The sequence below is a fragment of the Sinohyriopsis cumingii genome, chromosome 5 (assembly GCF_028554795.1).
Source record: "Sinohyriopsis cumingii isolate HCF-2022 chromosome 5, ASM2855479v2, whole genome shotgun sequence".
In the NCBI taxonomy this organism is placed as follows: Eukaryota; Metazoa; Mollusca; class Bivalvia; order Unionida; family Unionidae; genus Sinohyriopsis; species Sinohyriopsis cumingii.
In genome coordinates this window covers 154,606,473-154,631,145 of record NC_142965.1, presented here as the reverse complement: position 1 = coordinate 154,631,145, position 24,673 = coordinate 154,606,473, and the positions used below count along the sequence as shown (strand labels likewise).

At 39.8% G+C, this 24,673-nt stretch overlaps 1 protein-coding gene across 1 annotated transcript in view; it reads right to left on the bottom strand.

Annotated features, from left to right (window-relative positions):
• The window catches only part of LOC149800500 (DNA-directed RNA polymerase II subunit RPB1-like), a 60,647-nt gene extending 48,447 nt beyond the window's left edge, over window positions 1-12,200 (bottom strand). The window contains exons 1-5 of the mRNA XM_089960130.1: window positions 11,881-12,200; window positions 8,372-8,641; window positions 6,620-6,793; window positions 4,408-4,692; window positions 2,699-2,860 (exon numbers count right to left, since the gene is read on the bottom strand). Coding sequence (XP_089816256.1) covers window positions 2,699-2,860; window positions 4,408-4,692; window positions 6,620-6,793; window positions 8,372-8,641; window positions 11,881-11,961 — 972 coding nt within the window. The 5' untranslated portion in view covers window positions 11,962-12,200. The remainder of the gene's footprint in view (window positions 1-2,698; window positions 2,861-4,407; window positions 4,693-6,619; window positions 6,794-8,371; window positions 8,642-11,880) is intronic.
• Window positions 12,201-24,673: the final 12,473 nt, after the last annotated feature.

The window sequence follows — 24,673 nt, the reverse complement described above, 5'->3', positions numbered from 1 at the left end:
GGTATGACTTGACAGGGGATCGAACCAACAACCTCCTGCATCCATGGCAGATGCTATAACCACTAGGCCACCGGAGTGGTAACTATCTTTTAATGATGACAGTAAAATTAATTATGCATTTATTCCTGACCAAATGAAAACAGTGCCCTCAGAAAAAAATTAGAGTGTTTAACTACGTTCACTGTACATCAAACCATCAATTTTTCATCACAGGATACTGTCTCTGCAGTAAAGGGAAAGCTTATCCAAGTGCACATGCTAGTTATTTTTCTTTACATGTTATCTCATGTACACCAATGTGTGTGTTTGATTTTTAACGTAGCTTTAAAAAAAAAAATCAGTCATATTGCTACGATGTCTGCAGTGTTGTAGTTTACAGTGATGTCTAGCACTGGGGCATCATGCCCCACCCAGTCACATTATCCCGACACCAGGCTGACCAGTCTTAACACTAACCTCTTAATTCTGAGTGCCTAGCGAGGCAGCTGTAAATACCATTTTTTAAATAAATCATTGGTATGACTTGGCCAGGGATAGAACATACAACTTCCTACATCCAAGATGGACACTCTAACCACAAGATCAGTCTATCTCTGGTATATGAGGTAGACCAAACAAATATGTCGAGTAAACCTGCAACTACTTTTATATCATACTGTCCTTGTAGTAAAGGTAAAGTTGATTGAATGGGTCAAAAGCATCTGTTTCTATTTATACAATACATTATATTACTACTTTCGATGAAGCTAATATCATTTCATGATTAACAAGTAAATTTGATACATCTCACATTGTAGATTCTATTACTTCCATTTGTTGAACAAAGGAATGAACATTCTCAATCATCAAGAATGGAAATTTTACCAAACATAAAAACCATCTTATGCCAACCTACCTTTAATATTTACTTTTAGTTTCAAAAAGCATTTTGTGATTAGAAAATTCAAAGTTAGAATCAGAAGAGGAAATTAAGTATTTCTTAAGGCTACTCCTATGCATTAAGGAGACCCTTTAACTTGGTTTTGTTTTTTTTCCCCATAAAGGAGTCATGGTAGCTCAGATTGGAAGTTTGTCAGACTCCTAATCCAAGGGCCATGAGTTCAATACTCATCCAGATCAGCCTCGGTCACAACTCTGGTCCACTTGAGAAATATACCTGACTGAGCTCCCATTTCCACAGCAAATCAATGCATTGAAAATACCATTAAAAGCCAACCAACAATAAAGTTCTTAAGCAATGGTTAAATATCTGTAACGATGATGGTAAATATCATTCAGTCTTAACAATTCAAAGCTGTATCCTCAGAAAAAAATTAGAGTGTTTAACTACATTCACTGTACATCAAACCATTAATTTTACATCACAGGATACTGTCTCTGTAGTAAGGGGAAAACCTATCAAATGTGGCATGCTAATACTTTTTTTTACAACGTGTTATCTCTGGTGTATGTATGTTTCTGATTTTTAACGTAGCTTTAAATAAAATTCAGCCATATTGCTATGATGTCTGCAGAGTTTATAGAGATGTCTAGCACTAGGGCATCATGCCACAGACATGTAGTTTATAGTGATGTCTAGCACTGGGGCATCATCCCCCACTCAGTCACATTATCCCGACACCAGGCCAACCAGTCCTAACACTAACCTCTAAATTCTGAGTGTCTAGTGAGGGAGCTGTAAATACCATTTTTTAAAACAAATCTTTGTATGACTTGGCCGGGGATTGAACCAACAACCTTCCACATTTGAGGTAGACACTCTAACCACATTGGCAATCAGAGCAGTCTATATCTTGCATATAAAGCAGGCCAAACAAATGTTGAGTAAACCTGCAACTATTTTTATATCATACATTCCCTGCAGTAAAGGGAAAGTTGATTGAACGGGTCAAATGCATCTGTTTCTATTTATACAATACATTATATTACTACTTTTGATGAAGCCAAGATCTTTTCATGATTAACAAGTAAATTTGATACATCTCACATTGTAGATTCTATTACTTCCATTTGTTGAACAAGAATGGAAATTTTACCAAACATAAAAACCATCATAAGCCAAAAAGATGACATAATCCAAGGGCCATGAGTTTAATACCCATCCAGATCAGCCTGGGTCACAACTCGTGTCCACTTGAGAAAAAATACTTGACTGAGCTCCCATTTCTAAAGCAATCAATGCATTGAAAATACCATTAAAAGCCAACCAACAATAAAGTTCTGAAGCACAGGTTAATTTTCGTCAACAATGATGGTAAATATCATTCAGTCTGAACAACTGAAAGCAGTATCCTCAGAAAAAAATTAGAGTGTTTAACTACGTTCACTGTACATCAAACCATTAATTTTGCATCACAGGATACTGTCTCTGTAGTATGTGAAAAGCTAATCCAATGTGCCAAATGCACCTTCTACTATTTACACATTACATTTTACTGGCGATTTTGCAGATACCCACAAGATTTCATGATTGACCAGCTGACCTGGCATCACTAAAGTCAAAAATTTGTAGTATGTCCCAGTTCCTCCAAGGTTTCATCCATCTCAGATACAAAAATAAATCAAAGTTTTGACTGCATCCTTATGATGATCGAGGATATCTAGTATCTTATTGAATTGTTCCTGATGTAACTTGCAGCTCCTCTTGAACTGTAAGATTAAACATTCAGTTCTGTAAAAATGAAAAAATTATAAATACCTTTGGTAAACCTGGCAGTTCATTGTCTGTAAGTGTTGCAACATGGAACTGGAGCATTTTAACATCCTCAGCAATAATGTGTGCAGCAGCTCCATTCTGCTCATTCCGCTTCAACTGGTTATTAGCTTTGATGATGTCAGAGATCTTGTGTGTCAAATCATCCTGTTCGAAGAAAGTAAATATATATTTAACTTTGCATATAGGCAAATATCTAATAATAGGTCAACTGTTTAAGGACAAATTTTGAATCAAGAAAACTTGGAAATCTGTTGTATATGCAGAGGACATCAAACTCCCTAGCACAACTATACCCCACAACTAAAAACACAGCTAGGCAAGTGAGATTTCATTGAAGTAGCCCATTACTTTGATAGAAAAAAAAAACCAAGATACATCTGGAGTTTAAGACCATTTCCAGCTATCACCCTTGCTGAGCTAACTCATCAAAACTGGTTTTGTAATGCACATAAATACCCAAATTAGTAATTTGTCCTACCTCCGGTTGAATCAAATATACGTAAAAGCAAGGTAAGCATCACTAATAATTAACCCAGACAATTTGTTCCCCATTCATAGGTCACATGCTTCACTTTGCAAACAAAGTTAGTTTTTTTTTATATAGAAGTATGAGTAGACTATATAAGGGCAAGGAGCATACAAAGGGTTACATATTAATCTCTTAACACGTTGAAAACAATTTGTGCATTTTGTTAGAACTAAGAATTAGCATTAAGTTTTCTCAGGCAAATTAGATGTTTTTTTAACAAGCCTGACCGGCAACTGACTTCACATACAGGAGGGACATGATCTGAAATTTGAGAGGCCTCAGGTGTCGGACAATTCTTTTGAGCACCAAAATGGGTTTAGGAAATAAAATCAAAGAAACAGGGACAAAAACCATAAAATTTTCTATGCATGTCACTTTGAATCCAACACAAAGGTATGAGTGTGAATTTTGTTGAGTTTACCTTCTTAGTTTCAGAATGAAACATGGCAAGGATGATGAAAACACAGGTTAGGAAATATGCAAATGAAAAACTCACTGACATGGTAACTGCAGCAGGAAAAAAGTGACTGTGTCCCGACCACGATTAACATGGGATTGACAAAATTCATACTTGTCATGTAGCTTGTTAACATTAGGTCTTGTACCAAATTTGGTTTCACCCCATAAGGTTCTTCCAAAAAGTTCATGAAAAGAATCAAAATTAATAATGGACAGGATGTAGCTTGATGGTCAAGGGTTACACTTGGCCTCACCAAATATGTGACGACAAAAAGCTATGTCAATACCTTCAGAGAAAATTGAAGGGGAAACCTCCTATGAACACCCTTAACAGATTACTTATTTTAACACATAAACACAAGCTTGTGACAGGACTGCAGAGATCTCTCTCCTCTTAACAGACGGGTGATAGCAGATACAATTTCAAACATTCATACAAACAGCCTCATAATACTAACAATTCTGGCCAAACATTTTGCCAACCTCTGATCATTCTTCCATCATGAACACTTTCACAAAAGGATTTTACTTAGGTATCTAAAAGAAACAACTTCAATTCCTGTTTTTGCACGCCACTGACAACTGACTTTATTTCCTTCTTAACTGTAAGCAGCACACATCTTGGATCTGAAATAACATTAAAGGGGTGGGACCAAGGAATTCTACACTAGCACACTTGCAATCAATTGTTGACATACCATACCTGATTTCTGGCTGATCCGAACATGACCACTGCTGGTCTCACACAGAGAGGGGGGATAGGCATGACAGTCACAATCATCCAGTCTGGACGGGCAAATTTGGGATCCATTCCCAGCACCATACATTCTTCATCTGAAATTCTCTTGAAAATCTCATGGACTCTTTCAGCAGTTAGTATAATCTTTCTCTCCTGTGACTCTTCATTTAATTTCTTCCACTCTGCAGTTAGTTCTAGCCCAATCCTCCTGATATTGGGCTGATATCTGCCACACCCACCATGACCCTGCTAATAACAATATTAAAATCATTACTGATATGTTGTTCTCATAAATCTTGATCCCAAATCTTTGGATGAACTTGCGTTCATCAGTCTGCACACTTGCATTCAATGACCTTGTTTTATCTTGAAAAGCCAATTTCAAAAGGTATTTTCTAAAACAAATTATAATGCATAAAACTTGCATTAGCTAAATAGATTACTTATTGAAGATAAGGCTCACAGTTCCAGAATACAGAAGTTTTTCAATTAATTTACAGCAAACCATGTAATAGTTTCAAGATCAATTTTTTTTCAACAAAGATTTATGAAAACTTATGTTTTTTTTCTTCAGGTATACAAATGCACAAATACTTGCTTTAAGCTATATTAGGAAACTATGAAACCCCAAGTACAGATGTCAGGTTATAGGTCAGCATAATCATATTGTGCTGTCAGTCATTTGAGATCATATTTATAAAGTAATAGCAAGAGGAAAAGGTAGAATACAGCTCTCTACTGTACTGAAAGAAAAGGGAGATCATAAAAAAGGGAAAAGGGAGAAAAAAGGGTCAGAGGAAAGACTACTAATGGCTGCATGAGTCCATGTAGTTATCAGTCACTATTACTTTCACATTAATGGATTGCCTGGCCCATAATTGGGTTTTGATCCACCATCATTAAGGCTGTTGGCTTGAAATGATGACTTGTAAGGAAGACCTGGCACAATATGGGTTATGATCCACAAGCATTGGTGGGGAGGGGATTTGTACCTGACTGAATCTGCCCAATCAGAAATGGATGTTTTTACCCACTCAATGAATAATCCAGAGTTGTTCTGAATGATGCATTTTAATAAACATTCAATACATTGTATGCGACAATTGTAAACTTATCAAAGTATCTGCAAGGAGTATAGCAGCAATCAAAACAGCAGATATCAGGCAATGACAAGACAGCATGATTGCACATATGATCATGAAAAGAGACTAAGAGAAATGCTTGGCAAATGAATACAATCAGCTAAAATATAACACAGGAAAGGCTGTGATACTGTACACCTTTTGTGCAGAGTATTTGGCAAATACACAGAGAACATGTGAATACATGTGAATTTCAATTTTTCAGTCTTTATAATAATCACAATCCAAGGTATTGGTCTGGCCTAGTCTTTTACTCAGCATCGACTTATGTATGGATGAAGGATGGAAAAATTGCAGAATTTGCCGATTCGACTTATACATGTGTATTTCGGTGTTTCTAGTAACCCCTCAGATTGTCGTTTTCACTTCATTCAACACAGCATTGTAAATTTTATCTTATCTGTAACTCAGTAACCTATCTAGTCAGGATCACTAAATGTAACTATAAGTACCCAATTTGTTTCATATGAAGTATATTAAATGTATTATGTACTTTTAACTACATATAATGATCACCTGAAAATTTGACGAGTTACAGATAGGATAAAAAAAACTTGTGATGCTGTGTGGAATTAAACTGTAATAACTTCCAGTTTCATAAATATTAAAAGTATGACTTTATGCTATTTCAGATTACCAGCAAAAAAGAAATTGTATCATTAATCCTAAATTGCTTTTTCCAGTTTTATGGGGAAAGAGAGATACAGAAAGATGGATGCATATGTATTTCACTGCATTTTTCTTCTTGCACCTCGTGATCGAAAGAGTGTTCACCCTTCTGTCTAGTAAAAGATGACTGCATGTTTCATGTTTGGTAGGGTATATAATTATAATAATTAACACCAATTAACTTTCTATCCATCATGTCAGACTGGTCCCTCTTTGATCCTCTGCTGTCCCTCTAAACACCTTGGAAAAATATAGGAGCTGGAGCCCATCACACTGACTTGTTATTGAAAAAGTATTTGCAATAGCCATGTAGAGCTATGGAAAATAAGACTTGCTTTAAAAGACTATGTACTTAGAGTTCTTACCTTTTTAGGTTCACCATCATCTCCTTGCCCATTCTGTTCTTCTCCAAGTTTTGTATCCATCTCATCTCCACCCTCACACACCTTTCTTGCTTTACACAAGTCATAGAGATGAGCCAGTCGCTTTCTGGGGTGTCCTTTGGACTTGACAACAATTTCTTTTACTTTAGGACTATTCTAGTCACATACAAAAAAGAAAGAAAAATATTAAAAGTTTTTCAAAGACTTGTTGCTGTTTTTCAGGTTGTGGAGATACATAAACTGATCCATGGCATATTTCATAATTACTTACAGTGCAAAAACTGTAGGAAAAATAGTAATTTCTTACTTGGAAATAAGGATTATTATAAAACTTTCATAACATACTGGAGAATTAAAGAACATAAATTTTTAACATTTCTTCCAATGCAAAACTAAAAATATACACCACAAATGTGGGCATTAACCTACACTTGAAGTTAAAAAATGAAATGGGGGCCAATCTGGACTGGTCTTAATTGGGGCTTCTCAATAGGTATTAAAAATGCAACAAAAATAGAAAGCTTAACATAAATACTATAAAAATACAGTGATGTCTCCGCCAATACCAAATCAATCACAGGTACATTACAATCCTTAAAAAATTCAGTATTATTTTTGTTTTACAAATTTTCTGAGGAACAGCATGTCAACTTGCCAAATATCAGCATATAAAGTTGGGGCACTGTTTATGACACCCACAAATAATTAACAATTGACCATGACTCAGATGACGTTTCGACATGTGCACATAATAAATCCATACCAAGTGATAATAACCATCTAAATATGAAAGTCTCCCTGGAGGTTTAAAATGTACATAATGAATGTACACAATCAACTTTAGCAGTACACAAAACAGTTACACAATCAACTTTGGCAGTACACAAAACAGTTACACAAACAACTTTGGCAGTACACAAAACAGTTACACAAGAAACTGGCCAAATTGCAGGAAGACACTACAGCAGTACTAGAAAATCTTATAACACTTTTACCTCTCTGACACATACCCACACACACAGTGACTGATGTAATATTAAAAAATTAACAAAATTATAAGAGTGTGATCTTATAAATCCTCCAATATAATGACAGGTTTTCTCACTACTAATGTGATTCATCCAAGGCTGGCTCAACGCACATCCTATTTTTATGAAAAGGAACAGATCAACATTGACAAAGATCTGTTGTCACAAATTAAAGTCCTACATTGTGAGATGCTGAACTGATATATGGGGGAGGGGCTAAGGGATGGGACAATTTCGCACACATAATGCTTTATTTGTACTACACTTTCTTTGATACCTTTTCCATCTAGAAACTGCATTACTTTTCCATTTTAAAGACAATACCGTAATGCCTTGCAATATTACTGATACAATCTGGTTCATACATGTATGGCTTGGTCTCGTATCACTGGGTATAGATTGCCATATGTACTGATATGTAGCACATGCATAGCATTTCACACCTGTGTACCTCGAGTTTCAACAACGATAATGATCAATGTTATAACTGGTATTGAATTTATGATTTGCAGAGATTTCCTATCTATAAGTAAAATCTGTAACTACTGAATAGATAAACTTCTGCCCGAGACAGTCGAATTGCATGGCTAAGAAAAGTAGTTTTGAGAAAGTACATTATATTTTATTATGAAAAAAGTATTATCAAAGGTCTGATAGTAAGAAGAAATAAATTCTTTTAAACAAAATATGCCACACATTCACTTACAATATCAACAAGCAGTTTTGAACAGTAGAAGCAAACACATCTCAGAATTTTGATGGTTTTAGTCAAGAAGCCAACATGAAAAACAGGTTTGGCCAACTCAACGTGGGCAAAGTGTCCTGGGCATTCAGAAATGTTCCCAGCACATGTCTGGCATCGTGATGTTCTGTCTATTGTTCCCTGACGTGGGTCCATCAAACCGCCGAGTTTTGGTCGTCCACCTTCCATTGTCTCTGAATATTTAAGGCCTCCCTCAACAACAGACATTCTCCGCTGAAATAACAAAATTGTAAATTCATCAATTGTTTTTGCTATTAACTCTCAGATGTAATTCTGCTTACCCATCAAGTTAACAAAGATCTTTTGATAAATATTCTTTACCCAAACATGTGCCAAAAATATATGGATGACAACTGTTCTATGGAATGCAACATTGCACCTGTGCTTCAAGGAATGATGCATACATCCACCCATTCCATATCAACTGTACAAAATGTTTAACACAAAATCTTAGTATTGACACCACCACTGTTATGGAGACAACTTGATCTGACGATGCTCATGCAAGAGGTGCATCTACCTGATATATTAATAATATTTATGTTTAAATAAAATCTCGAGACCAAGGAATGCCATACTGTGTTTACAAACTACCCCTACTGTAATTTAAAATTCATCCCAGTGAAATAATATTATGATCTTCATTGTATGTCTTGCTACTCTTATTCAGGTCAAACATTTCTGAACATAATGTGTACAGCATAGACAAGTAAAATGTCATTCTCCAAAATCATAAGCATGGACATTTTACTCCTTCAATATGACCTCTGCAATTTTTGGAATTGGGCTTATGGGTTAAAAAAAAAATGAAGAACTTGTCTCAAAACGATTGTGCCATGAAAATAAACAGATCCTATTAGAGCTTCATGTCCTTCAAACTACAATGAATTTCTGAAATCAAACTAAAATAATTTTATATACTAGGAAGGATGTAACTTACAAACCAAAATATGGGTTTTATATATCACTCCTGAATACTGTGGAGGTTTCTCATTAAATATTACACAACTGTTTTCAATCTCTTACAAATGATCAAAATAGGTCTTTTGTTGCACCATAATGTGTGTTAAAGTGATAAAATCTTGCAAGGAATTATTGGTTGTGTCATGCAGAAACCCAATGTCAAGTAGAAACCCAACATATTGAATATCTGGCATTATTTTAATTTTAGCATGCATTTTAAGGTGAGTAACAAAATACTTAAATTGTTCTCTTATTTGGCCAAATACATGTACATTTTTAAGAAGAGCAACGATTTAACCACTTTTAAGTTATTTCTGAAAATTTTAGCCGATGCGCATTGCCTGAAATTTACTTTTGAATTTAGTAGGTCAGACATGTAAACCAGACCGGAAGATGCATTGCCAACATGAAGGACGTAGTACAGATACTTAATGGTCATTTGCAAGGTTTGTAAATACTTTACACTACAAATCAACTTTCTGACCAAAATCAGCACACCATATAACAAATTATTAACTTTTCAAATACAGATGTGTAATTCTAACATGACTGATCACAACGTATGAAGTATAATGTTCCAAACTACCACTCTGGCGATTTTAAGCCCCAAAACTATCTTGTTATAAATATGACATTAACCTGACGCCATCTTGCCAATGTGTCATTAAGTTTAGTCTCAATTTTTTATTTTTCTACTCAGTATTTAGTAACAAATATCAGTGAAATTTATGCAATGGATATTCCAGTATTTAGGAACAAATATTAGTGAAGTTTAAACAATGGATAATAACATGCAGTTTGCATTTTTTATTCACCCCGATTGTTATATTTTTGAGTAAAACAATGTGAATACTAGTGCACTGAGACAAATTACTCCAAATTACCATACAAAGGAAAACATTTTAATACATTGTATGTCTTTTTTATCTGCATATATAAATTAAGAACTTAACATTTGTTTACTTTAAGGTATTATAAAAAATATTTCAATTTTTTTACATTTTTTGCTAATTCTTCTTTGCTGAGGAGAAAACGTGATCTCCAAAGGTTGGAGATTTTGATGACCTGTCATTTTACGATTTCAAGTTTTGGACAGTTCCTGGTATAGTATCTTGGGGTTTATGGGGTTGGGATGGGACATACATATGTAATAAATAAACCATGATAAATCTAAAAGGAGTTAATATTACATCTTGAAAATGCAGTTTCAAATTACCTTGACAGAGATAAACAAAGAGGCAAAACTTGGGAAATTTAAAAATTATTATTACTGGACAATCTTTTAAAGCAATCCTTTTTAACCTGTGGCTTTTCCATCCTGGTTTTTTCTGACCCGCTACCTTGCCCAAGAATGAAAAACATATCACAGGTTATTTGTTTTGGTGCCGTGTCTTACTGCCTAATAACAGCCTTGTGTAAATGCGTTCCCAATTCAACTGACAGGAGAATGAGATCAATTTTTAGGAATATCTTACAACTGGCAGCCCATAGCAGTACTCTTCCACATATCTAAATCTAATCGATTGTACAAACCTTGCTCTCTTTGTCCTGATGGAATCAAAATCTGACAGTAGCAAATGGACATTTTTATGTATCGGTCAGCTGGTTGGAATGCTGAAATCAGATTCGGCTGAAGAATGTTTCTTTAACAAAATGAATAATAATAAAAAATACTAATACAGAAGAGAGCATTCAGATGGCTTCATCTCTTCTGCTTCCATTGCATTCCAACCATTGGAAAAGTAGGCCAATGGAACTTGAAAACATGTCTATTTGCTTGTGTGAGAATTCGAATTTATTTGAATAAAGGCAACAAAGTAAGTAAAGTCTGCCTAAAATCAACATGACTTTAATTTGTGGAAAAGCTTCAATATGTGCTGCCAAGTGAGATATTCTTGAACAACTGCTCTCGTTCCAGTGTCAGTCAATATCAAATACACTACACAATGCCATTACTTGGCAGTAAGACACAGCACCAAAACAAAAATATCATGTGATACATCTTTCATTGTAGGACTAACCCATTACCACCTTTTTTAACCTGGGTCTTTTCCCTACCAGTCCTTTCCAACCAGACACCCTTGTTTTAAGGTGCATAACTGAATTTAAAAGAGCCTTACAAAATACCTGAATATAAATACATCAACATTAAATATATTAGTATTAAATGATGATGTATCTAACTTGAAAGATACACGCAATTAAATTGAGGTATACATTTGTACATTCACTCGTTCACAACCCGAGACATTTTGGAAAGTCTGATTTCAAGTAGTATCTATTTACAAATATCTGCCCTACGATAGTTTTACCATTATCAGCAACTTTTGATTTTTTAATACACTGAATTCTGCCTCATCATAATCGATAATCTTTCATGGCTTACTCTTTTTTGGGGGTGGGGGGATACAACTGAACTCTAGCTTTCCCACACATTTTATTTTTCAAGAAACGTACGCATTGTGAAGCTATAATAAAAATTAACCTACTATTTCATCTGGACTGAGGATACCAAACTGCATCCTCTTCACTTCTCTAAGAGGAGCGTTCGAGTCACCAGTGTACGCCATTTGTGCCTTTCAAGATGGCGACAACAATCGCCTCAGCCAAAAAATAAATATTATTGTTTCTTATTTGACTTTAGCTGATTGGTATATTACAAAATAGTTGTTTTGAATTTATCAGTTTGACTACAATATAACGTTTTCCAGGAATGAAGGAAAAGATATCATTCACTGATGAAGCCCCGCTTCTTTTGTTTCCATCCTCCGTTCAGTCAGACGTCTGACCGATGGTTGGCCTTCGAATGTCCCCGGATTGCTTTTATAGGCTGTGAATGTACGGGTTGACATATACGCAAACAGGGAGGTCTGAACGGAAGTACGTTATTATGGTAGTTTTTAATAGATTCCTCCAAATTGGTTGTGAACCTTTACTGTATTTTTTTTAATAATGATCTTCTTTTGAATAATAATAATAATAACAGTCTCAAAAACTGTATGAGGTGCAATGCTGATTTACGCAAGCATACTCACCAACAACGGATCCAATATAAGAACACAAACTGACACACACTCAAAATGTGGTAAGTAGTAAGGTGGGATACTTTACGGACAATGGAAATTCCAGTCAAAACACCCCTGGGACACTTTACGGACAATGGAAATTTAACATGGCGAAAAATCGTGGGAACATATACGGACAAGGGGAATTAACATGGGAATAAATCGTGGGACACTTTACGGACAAGGGGAATTTAACATGGGAATAAATCGTGGGACAATCTACGGACAAGGGGAATTTAACATGGGATTTTTTTTTTAAAATTTTTTTTAAAAAAGGGGTAGGCAATTCAAAGACTATCTCTTTTCGAGAAATATGGCTGGCCCTGAAAAGGGCCTTTGGTTTATGTTAATATTCCCTTAACATAAAGGACATTTGCGACATCTTCTTTTCCTCAAACTTCGTCTTACAGCAGGGCCGTACATCAGAGTCCTCTTGAGGCAACCTTGTCTCTCTATATAGACTCTTCTTATCCACAGGCTGCTGTTGGTCCTGTAGACAACGGTACACTTGGATCGGACATACATGAGCATGTCCGTCCTGAACATCATCGTTGACACAAGGGTTGAAGATTCAACGTCGGTCCACATGTTGAGGCTCCGAGAATAGGTGAATCAATGCAGTGAACTGCGCTTATTTATAGGGACAGAAAGGATTGAAACGGATTGAGTTCATTCACCAATCCGAACACGCGTTACAGAATTCAGTCAGCCCGCATCCAATCCGAAGAGAGCAGTCTGTGACGTCACGTAGTCAATATAGATTCGCTAGCGCTTGTGTGCAGTCAATCTATGCGATAGTGATTCAACATGACGGAAACTCAGAAAACGATCCAGTGGGGTGCACCAGCAGGGGAGACCGCCCAAGGGAACCCTGACTTACTTTCAGAAGAGGTGAATTGGGATTTTGTGGATTTTCTCTCCTCGCAAGAATTTGTTCCGGAACCTTCGTTACCTTCTTCATTACCGCAAGTGGAGAATTTTAGACAGAGACAGAAAGAAGAATTGGAGAAATTTATACAACGACAAAAGGAAGCGGAACAGGCTTTTCTCCTACAGCAACAGCAACAGCAAGAAGAAGAGGTAAGAAAAAAACAACAGCAAGAAGAAGTAGCAGCAAAGAAACAAGAGGGTGAAAATCAAACGGTCACGGTACTGTTGGACATTTTAGCGGAGTTAAGAAGTCTGAAACAAATGTATCAGACTTCTTTATCACGACCGAAGAGAATACGACCTTCCCGAGCCAAACATGTCAACCCTGTGACTAAGCCTACCGTACCACCCTTAGTGATTTCAACTCAATCATTATCATCATTACGCAGTCCAGAAGTAGGCCTTGGCCGTGGCAAAGGCTTAAGGCAGTTAAAATTGATTGCTTAAACTCACCCCTGCACCATAAAGAAAAAAGGCCCCTTTCAGGGCCACCCACATTTCTCGAAAAGAAATACAATTTCAATTTGCCAATAACTCAAAAAAAAAAAACTCACCCATGTTACCCTTATAGTACGTGTCTGTGTATGAGTGCGTCAGTGTAGCTTCTTATTTTAAAATCAAAACTCAAAGACTCTTACCTTATATCATTCATTTATTCTTTTCTCCATTTTTTACAATCCAATTCACAATTCACAACACAACACTTTAATAAAAAGTTCATTGATTTCTCCTTCTTTAGTCTCTCTGTTTTTTGAATTTCTTCACCGTCACACTCTTTTCCTCTTCTTCTTCCCTTCTTCTTTTCTTCTCGTGTTTCTTTGCCTCATTTAAATAGAATTGTCTTTTTTCTTCCTCTTCTTCCTCTGAAGAATCCCTCTCTTCTTCTGAAGAATTCCTCTTTTCTTCTGACTCCTCTTGTTTCTTTTTGGGGCAACCTGGAGACCAATGTCCTTTTTCTTTACAATAATAACAGGTATCTTGACTTTTGTCTTTTTTATCCCTTGTTTTTTTTCTTTTTTGACGGTCTGGACACTCTGAAGACCAATGCCCTTTCTTCTGACAGATATAGCAAGTATCTTGACTTTTATCTCTAAAGGAAGGAGAGTAGTCCGTAGGCTGGTCTGAAGAGAATTTTCTAATGACCCCTCGCAAAGCTCTGACGAAACGTTCCATCTGGTTAGTCTCTTCCATCGTTGTGCTCGGCTTGAGAGTGAAATGAATAGTGAAAGGACAAGACACACACCCTTTTATATACGCTGGTCTGCTATGACTATAAAGTAGTTTATGGTGTTTGAACTTGAGTCATTTGACTTTTTGCTTTCAAGATGAAACGATCCCATTCATTCGAGAAGAAAGAAGAAGAAGAAAGTAAGAGGCAGAAACGTGATCTATCGCCTCGTACCAGGGCTGAAATCTTGGCACAAATTCATGCCAGTGATTTTGAAGAGGACATGAGTGAACCAGAATCCCAACCCTCTAAACCAAGTTCATCACCCTTAGTCAACCCTGAAAAGTATTATTCCATTCGAGAGACGGAAAAGCGCTCCTCTAGAAAATTTAGAACTACGGCTTACAAATACACGGTGAAGTTTAAAGATTTCAAGGCTAATGTGCCGTTAGAGAAAGCAGAAGTGTTCATCACCGAGGTGTGGGATTCTTTGCTCACTGCACTCAAGCGACAATGTCAACCCAAAGAAGACGATCGCTTGAGACTTTCCATACAACACGACGGTTTGAAATCTCCTGTTTGGAACGAGTTTAGCACCCCTGCAGAATTGACTGCTTCCAAAGTCATGGACAAGATTCAACACGTACAACAATCTAATGATCAGTTTGACATCACCGATGGTAAAGCCACACTGGACATGACCCACGTCTCTCCTCCTCAAGGGACAGGACGCAAGAAGATGTTATTGGTGGACGACCTTCGCAACACCAAAAAGAGTCTCGTCCGAATTAACAACCCTCAAGACCAGATGTGTTTAGCCCGTGCCATCGTGGTGGGACGAACCTATGCCAACAAGAACGACACGGTAGAATGGAAAAGAACCTGGGACACTATTCAACGTTCCGACCGAGCCAAACAACGAAACGAAGCAGAACTCCTGTTACAACAAGCCGGACTGCCCAAAGACACACCCTGTGGCATTCCTGAGATGCAAAAATTGCAAGATGCCCTAGCTCCACGCTACACCTTGAAAGTGCACCCTCAAGAAATGCGCGGGCCTCTATTGTTTCGAGGCCAAGATTTTAAGGACGGAAAATACATTCATGTTTATCATCACGATGACCATTTCGATACCATTACCAGTATCACCGGATTCCTGGGATACGGTTATTACTGTGAGAAATGTGACTATGGTTATAATAATCGAGAGCAACACAAACATTGTGGATGGAAATGCTCAGGATGTTTGGCCTCTCCACCCTGTCTGAGCGAAGAACCAGTGCCTTGTTCCACTTGTCTGCGCACGTTTGTCAGCCCTACCTGTTACCAACAACATTTGAAAACACAAGGTTCACAGAAGAAATGTGCTTGTCAACTCCTGAGATTGTGCTCTACGTGTGGACAAGGCATACTTACCAACAATGCCAAGGCACACGTATGTCGAGGAAAGAAAAAATGTCACATTTGTCACCACATCGTGGACTTGGAACACGAATGTTACGTGCAAAAATACCAACCCCCACCAGAGAAAGAGGACGGTCACAAGAAGAAAGGCAATTTCATCTTTTTCGATTTCGAATGCATGCAAGAGACTGGCATTCACATCCCTAATTTCTGCGTGGCTCATCGAGCGTGCGAGAAGTGCATTCAAGAACCTATCTTCAGTCATTGCCCTCACTGCAGCAAGATTCCTGGAGGACGTGAAAAAATCTTTCGGGGACCGAACACGTTAGCCGATTTTGCCCAATGGGTCTTAGACCCCGTCAACAAGACGTGGAGCCAAGAGGACATCGAACGTTACGGAGATTGTCATCGTCATGCCACGGTGATGGCTCACAATTTTTCCGGATACGATGGACAGTTTCTTCTCAGATACTATACGGAACAAGGCACCGAGCGTCCTAAAGTGACTTTGAACGGAGCCAAAATCATTTTCATGCAAGTGGGACAAGTGCAGTTTAAAGATTCGATGAGCTATTTGGCCATGCCTTTGAGTCGAATGCCTAAAACGTTTGGAATGACAGAAATGGCTAAAGGGTACTTTCCACACTTTTTCAATACGGAAGCCAATCAACACGCCGTTCTACCCCATTTACCTGAGGCTCACTATTACGACCCCGACAACATGCGTACCGAACAACGAGAAGCTTTCTACGCTTGGTACCAGATTCACGCCTCGGACCCTTTCGACTTTCAGGAAGAAATGCTAAAGTATTGTCGTTCCGACGTGGACATTTTACGGCGTTGCTGTGGAAAATTTCGAGAACTGTTCATGGAACACGGAGGGGTCGATCCTTTGAAAGAAGCTTGCACCATTGCCAAAGCGTGTTCCTTAGTGTATCGACAACGATTCATGCCTGAAAACACCGTGGCTGTCATCAGCCCTCAAACGACCCACTTTGTCAAACGTCAATACTCGGTCAAAGCCCTACGTTGGTTACATTACTTGTGCGACAAGGAAGACAAGTGGATTCAGCATGCCCGCAACGGAGGGGGCGAAAAGACCATCGGAACGTATTCGGTCGATGGTTGGGACTTAGAAAACCCCAAGATCGTGTACGAGTTTAACGGTTGCTTATTTCACGGATGTCCCGTCTGCTACCCTGACCGTGACACTAAAAATCAGTTTTTGCAACGAACCATGGAAGACTTGTACCAGGACACTTGTCAGCGACGCCTAAAGTTAGAACAGCAAGGATACCAAGTGGTGGAAATGTGGGAACACGAGTACGATCACCGTATGAAAACCGATCCCGAGTTTAAACGCCTCGTGGAAAGTTACCAGTTCATGGACCCGCTGAACCCGAGGGATAGTTTGTACGGAGGAAGGACCAATGCCACCTGTTTGCTGTACCAAGCCGACGAAAAGAAAGGAGAACAAATCAAATACTTGGACGTGTGTTCGCTGTATCCCTACGTGTGCAAATATTGTCGCTTTCCTGTAGGGCACCCGCAATTGCTGACGGAACACATCGACCTGAAAAACATTCGACAATACGAAGGCTTGATCAAGTGCAAAGTTTTGCCTCCCACGAACCTATACCATCCCGTCTTACCTCACCATTGTCAAGGCAAACTGATGTTTCCCTTGTGCCGTACTTGTGCCGAAACGTGCAACCAGGACCAACCTTGCCATCACAGCCAGGAAGAACGGTCCTTGACGGGAACCTGGGTCAGCGTGGAATTGTTCAAAGCTCTGGACATGGGATACCAACTGTTAGAAGTGTACGAAATTTGCCACTTTCCCAAGACACAACAGTACCGCAAGGGTGATCCCAGTCAGAAAGGCATTTTCGCCGACTACGTGGATGCCTTTTTGAAACTGAAGCAAGAAGCCAGCGGCTATCCTTCCTGGTGTCACACTCCCGAAGACCAAATACAATTCAAAGAGAAATACTACGAACAAGAAGGCATCACTTTAGACCACATCGAGAAAAACGAAGGCAGGCGATCGTTTGCCAAAGTGATGTTAAATTGCTTGTGGGGTAAAATGGCACAACGACCGTGTTTACCCAAGACGGAATATTTGACAGAACCTTCCCGCTACTTCCAGATGATTCACGACAAAACCAAATACATGAAACACGTGGACGTCGTTCGAGAGAATTTGATCTTGGTCAATTACGAAGAAGATCTGGACTTTGTGCAAGACGACCCTTTTGGAAATGTCATCATTGCGGCTTACGTGACAGCCCATGCTCGCTTAAAATTGTACGAAGCTTTAGAACTGTTAGAAGAACGCGTCCTGTACTTTGACACGGACAGTTGCATTTACATCCATCACCCGATTCAACATCACCCTAACATCGAAGGAGACCGTTTAGGAGCCTGGACAGACGAGCATCCCGACGACAAGATTCTAAGTTTCGTCAGTGGCGGTCCCAAAAATTACGGCTACGAATACCGTGACAAACAAGGAGAAGTGCACACGACGTGCAAAGTGAAAGGACTGACTCTGAATTATCGTACCAGTCGTGTGGTCAACTTTGGGGTATTGAAAGAAGCCTTGCAATCGGGAGAGGATGGAAACTTTAAAGTGACCACTTACCAACCGAACAAGATTGTACGTTTACCCACTCACCAGATCGTCAGTCGACCTTTGGAAAAAGTTTATCAAATCGTGTACCAGAAGCGAGTTCGACTTCCCAATCATTTCACCTTACCGTATGGACACGTTGGTATAAAACATTGGTTGTAAGAGGATAGCCACCCACCAGAAAGATGACTTCGCCACAGCAAGAATCGAGTGAGAAACCCGATGAGAACTCCAAGTTCAAACCCTACCATTTTCAAGTCTTCTTACCTGACTATTGTGATTGTGCCCGTCGATTGGACACGTTTCAGAAATGGCCTACGGATAGGGAAGGATTACCTTCTTCGCATGTTTTAGCTAGAACAGGATTTGTCTACTTGGGACCTGAGTCAGGATTGGGATACGAGGTACAGTGTTTCGCTTGCGGACTGAAGTTACGAATGGATCTATGTATCTATAAAGATTCAGCTATTCTGGAACATACTCGATGGTCTCCGCACTGCCCTTACCTTTCTATGGCCTTTCCACCCATTACACTACGGTACAATGTTGACGGTACCTTAGAGACGGTACCTTCCGAAACAAGACATAAAAAACGTAAAAAAGGAAAGATGTACAAACTGGAGACTGCATTGCGACTAGTATAAAAAGGGGGCTATGGTCAAGATCGATAGTTCATTGTGACTACCAAGACCGAGCGAACAAGATGAATACTTTGAAAGAGACATCGTTCCAGTTTGGGGATTGTAAAAAAGCTGTATCTTTCTCTAGTGTAACTAATACTGGATGGATAAGACCCAGACATTGCGACGGAAAATGTCCGGAAGGAAACTGCGATTGTCCATGTGGTTACCATTGTAATTGCGTAACGGAGTTTGCAGACGAGTGCGATTGTGAGCCTTGCGATGGGACCGATGCTGTACCTTGTGACCTGAGCGATGCCGTAAAGCATCATGGGAACTTTAGTGCCCCTACCCCTGTCATGGAAAGTGATGCTGTGCGTGTCAAACCTGTGGGATGCGAAAGCGATGCTGCTCGTCCTCTTGGACATTTTACTGGGTTTCGTTTTAAAGGGGAATGTCGACCTTCACGTTTACCTCCCTACGGATGTCATCCAGCCTTGAGCAAACTCCTACCCATGTCACTCAACCCTCATCGAAACGAACCTGTGAAAAACGAATATTCGTTTCCTGTGCGTTTGACGGAATACTGCGACTTTGAAAATCGTCTTCAATCGTTCAAAGGAAAATGGCCAAAGTATCTGGGAGGACCGACCCCCGAAGAATTAGCCAGAGCCGGATTTTTCTACTTGGGCGAAGGAGATAAAGTCAAGTGCTTCAGTTGCGATGTGTCACTTCACCACTGGGAACCGCAAGATTCGGCCTACGTAGAACATGCTCGATGGTCACCGAATTGTCATTACTTACCTTTAGTGGGACCGAGACATTGAAGTAACTTTTTACCATAATAATCTGTTCATGGATACTTTACAAGAGAACATTCGTGCTTTGCCTGTGGAGTTGAGAGAACGCATTTATCGAGAACTGGTCAAAATACAAGTGAAACGTAAAGAACAATTGCATCCGTTACGTCACCGGTGTTTGAACCACTGGTACCTGAAGGCTATACAAGGATTGATTCAATTGAAAGTGTTTCATCGGACAGACATTGATCAACGATCCTCTAGTTTTAAAAAGGATTGGTTTGGTATGGACGATTGTAGTTACATCATTGTAAACGTACTGCATCGAATTCCAGTGGAAGAGTTAACGAATTACCAACATCTTGAACACAATGTCAACTTGGTGAAAGAGGAAACTTCTGAACGAATTGTAATGTGTAGATTAGTGACTCAACGATTTAAATTCGACACTGAAGTGAAACCATGTTTGTGCAAAGAGTACATTTCTTGTGTCAGACCAAAGAGGATTTAGTATGACCTATTCATGGATACTTTGCTAGAGAACATTCGTGCTTTGCCTGTGGAGTTGAGAGAACGCATTTACCGAGAGCTGGTGAAAATACAAGTCAAACGTAAAGAACAATTGCATCCGTTACGTCACCAGATCTTTAATCACTGGTACCTGAATGGTATAAGAGAACTGATTCGTCAGAAATTGTTTCAGTGGTCAGACCTTGTTCAACACTTTGAGTTAGTGAATGATCGAAATGTTCATTATTTTGGTTACTTCGAGATTCACCTACAGCAATACATTGAGGAAGACAAGTTAAAGGATTATCAACATATTTTACGTGGAATCTACTTAGAGGAAGAGGAAACTTCTAAACGAACTCTGAAGTTTCGGTTACAGTATGCAAGATTTAGATTCCCTACTGGAGAACGAAGATCTCTGGCTAGAAAGTACGTGTATTGTTTCCGAAACAAAGAGACTATAAAAACAGGCTGCCATGCCACGACTTATGTCACATGTCATCCAACAGATTCCGTGGAAGGAACTCAATGACCATATTCAAACCGTGGATCATTACCATCGATTATTACAAGAACTGTATCCATTCAATTTGGGACGACAAGTGGTGTGTGTCTTAGTGACTTGTTTTTTGGGATTTCGTTTACCAGCCGATTCTTTGTGGACTCTTTACGATCAGTACTTACCACCTCCATGGCCTTAAATGGTCACGAAAAACTCCTTTTGCTCAAAGCCTTGCGTTTTCATCTGGATACTTCTCGACCTCAACAGGAAAAAAAGATTCGTCAACTTTTAGCGACCCAAGACGTGTATGACGATGTGTGTGTAGCTTGTGACTTACATCCCCATTGGACAGATGTTCGTGACTGGAAAAAGGGGGGTTTTGAGGCTTGGACCCAAGAAGTGGCCCAGTATGCACAAGAGTTGTTCAAGGAAAAAAGTTACTTTTCAACCTGTGTTAGTGACGGTGCCAGAAGAACCCGTCACCGAGAACAACCACTCGCTTCAGGACAGGACTGTCATGGACATGCCTGAAAGGTCATTCCGGGAGGACACTTGTGTGACAATACCTCATGTAGAGACTGTAAGAACATTACACACTGTCCCTAGGACATCTTGGTTAACCAAAACATGTTGTACAGACACTTGTTTATATTCCACTTTGATCGCTTTGCTGTGTTTTATATTCCTGTACATCACTATTTGGGTTGTATGTATTTTTGTCTTTCGTGTTCATATTTGAAACATTCAATAAACGTGTTCTGAAAAAAGTATATAAACTCTTGTCTTGTTTGTTTTTTCGTGTCACAAGTGACATTTCTCATACCATGGCTACCTCTGCTGTCTCTGCTCCCTCTTCCTCTACTGTCAAAGTCATCGACGAACACTTAGATCGTGCCAGTTGGGAGGCTTTGTATCTTCGCCATCCCTTTAACATGCTCATTGCTGGACCTAGCGGTTCAGGCAAAACCCAATTCGTCAAACGTTTGATCGAACATAAACATCATTTGATCGATCGGCCCCCTCAACGGATCGTGTGGTGTTACAAAGAGTGGCAATCGGCGTACAGCCTCTTGCGAGAAAGTCAAGGCGATTCCATCGTGTTTGTGGAAGGCATTCCTAAAGAAGACGATGGCATCGTCTCTGACTCCCGTCTAACCCATTTGGTCATTTTCGACGACATGTTAGGAGAAGACGAAGAAGAAATTAAATTGTGGTTCACGCGCAAAGGGCATCACCGTAATGCCAGTGTCGTTTACATCACCCAAAATTTGTTTCAACAAAGTAAAGCCCATCGCACCATCAGTCTCAATGCGCATTACGTGGTCTTGTTTAAAAGCCCTCGAGATAAATCGCAAGTGCAAGTCTTAGCCAAACAGTTAGGAACGCCTTGGCTGACTCAGGCGTACGACGATGCCACTCAAACTCCACACGCCTATTTACTCGTCGATTTGAAACCTACGACCCCCGAGGATTTGCGATTTCGTACCCACTTGTTTCACCACTGGTGCCAAGACGGAGGGCCTGTCCTGTACACGTCTCCGTCCTCGACTTCATTTCACTCCCCATGAAAAAAATCTATAAAAACCTCAGACCCTTTTTCGTCTGTCTCACACAGTGTGAACATGACGTCCCTTCAGTCGCATCTTCCCGTCAAATTGATTCGTGCCTTGTATGGCATCAGTCGAGAAAAAGATCCACAAACACGAGCCCGTGTCTTAGAAGCTAGTCTCAAAGAAGTCTTACGATGGTTCACGGTGACAGCACGTCAATTACTCCAAGGAATCATTCAGATTCCTCATCAAACCCAACGCTTTTTCGATCGAAACAAAGTCGCTTTGGTCCAACTGGCCGATCCCCGCATCGACACTCAAACCAAAAAACAAATCATTTTGAAACCTGGAGGGAGCGGTACTCTAGGAGGGGTCATCATTCGCTCACTCTTAAGATGGGATCCTAATGCCCCCAAAGTTATCCCTAAGACAAAAGTCCAACGAAGCCCCAAGAAGAAAAAGAAAAAGACCAAGTCCCCAAGAAGAACTTCTCCAGTGGCGGGACCCTCCTCTTACCACACACCACCACCATCACCCCGGAAAAAGAAAAGAAGCCCCAAGAAAAAGAAACAGAGAAAAAGTCCTCAAAAAAAGAAAAGTCCACAGAAGAAAACTAGTCGCAAGAGAGGCACTTCGGCCAGGACACAACCTTACACTCGCAAGCCACGACCTGCCACAACGTCTCCGGCAGCCTCACGTTTGTCCACTTCTCCGTTGATGTCACCAGGAACTGAAGAGTACTTGGAGACGTTGATTACACCAAGAACTTCTCCGTTGATGACCCCCAAAAGAACTTCCCCAGTGGCAGGACCTTCCCATTTAGCGGCAGTGGCCGCTGCTCACAAAGTACCTTCTCCCAAAATCAAAGTTCAAGAAAGATCGGGCATGTTGCAAAGTTTACTGGATTTGTCCAAGCAAGAACTGGCTCGATTTAGTCCGTTGCGTACCCCTGCACGACGTGTCATGCCTGTCCTCAAGTTGATACGACGTAAAGACAATCAGTGGCGACGCGTTCCAGTATAAAAAAGGCCTGTGACCGAGTAGGGTATCAGTGTTTTTAGGTGCTCCTAAAGACTCAAAGATGTCACCCTCCAGAAAACCCCAAGGAAAGAAAAGAAAAGGACTACCACCACGTTTAGCCAAACATGGGGACCTGTTATCTGTCCTGTCCAAAGCTTCTCCACCCCTACGAAAAAAACTCATTCAAACGGCCTCCAAAGAGGTCATCGATACCGTGTGCGAATGTTGTTTGAACGTTTTGAAAGGCACGATCCCTTTGTCCAAACACCAGAAACAATGCTTAGGCAAACATCGTCACGTTCTTCGGAAAATGGTTCAAAAGAAAATTCCCATTCGTCAAAAAAAGAAGATGTTGGTCCAACGTGGAGGCATTTTACCTCTCTTGTTAGGCCCCATACTGAAAGGAGTCTTGGGAACCATGTTGGGAGGACTGGTGGGAGCAAGATAAAAAGGCCTTCGGAAGTCCCAAGATCTCAGAATTCACCCCTGACAACCCCATGGAAGGACGAAAACTAGCTTTAGTGCCTTACAAACGATGGATGGAATACCATCGGTGGCAAGAACAACGCACCCCGCATTTACCTCCCAATCCCAATTTGAGCGAGATGTCCCAGTTACAACACGAATTGCAATCCTTGCTGGATCGCCAAGATTTGTCCGAAACAGAAAAATCGCAAAAGTACGGTCAACTCTTGCAACGACTGCAACTCTTTCACCAGAAAGCTTTAGACGAAACAGCTCTACCCACTCTGAAAGATTTTAAGACCTTGATGAAAAGTCCAGCACCATCACCAGTACCAGTACCAGTACCACCAGTACCCGTGACCAAGACAGAAAAAGGGAAAGAAGAAGAAGAAGGGTTTCAAACTCCACCAGAAAAAGTACGCAAGTTAACAACACCACCTACCTCCAGAATTGGATGGATTAAAAAGATGATGGCCACCCCTTCTTCCTCACAAGAGAAAAAGAAGGTGAAGACAGAAGTGAAGACAGAAGTGAAACAAGAACCGATATCCCCCGCTCAGACATCCTCCTCCCCTTCGACACCTATTGCCGGTCGCACACGCAAAGCCTTGCAATC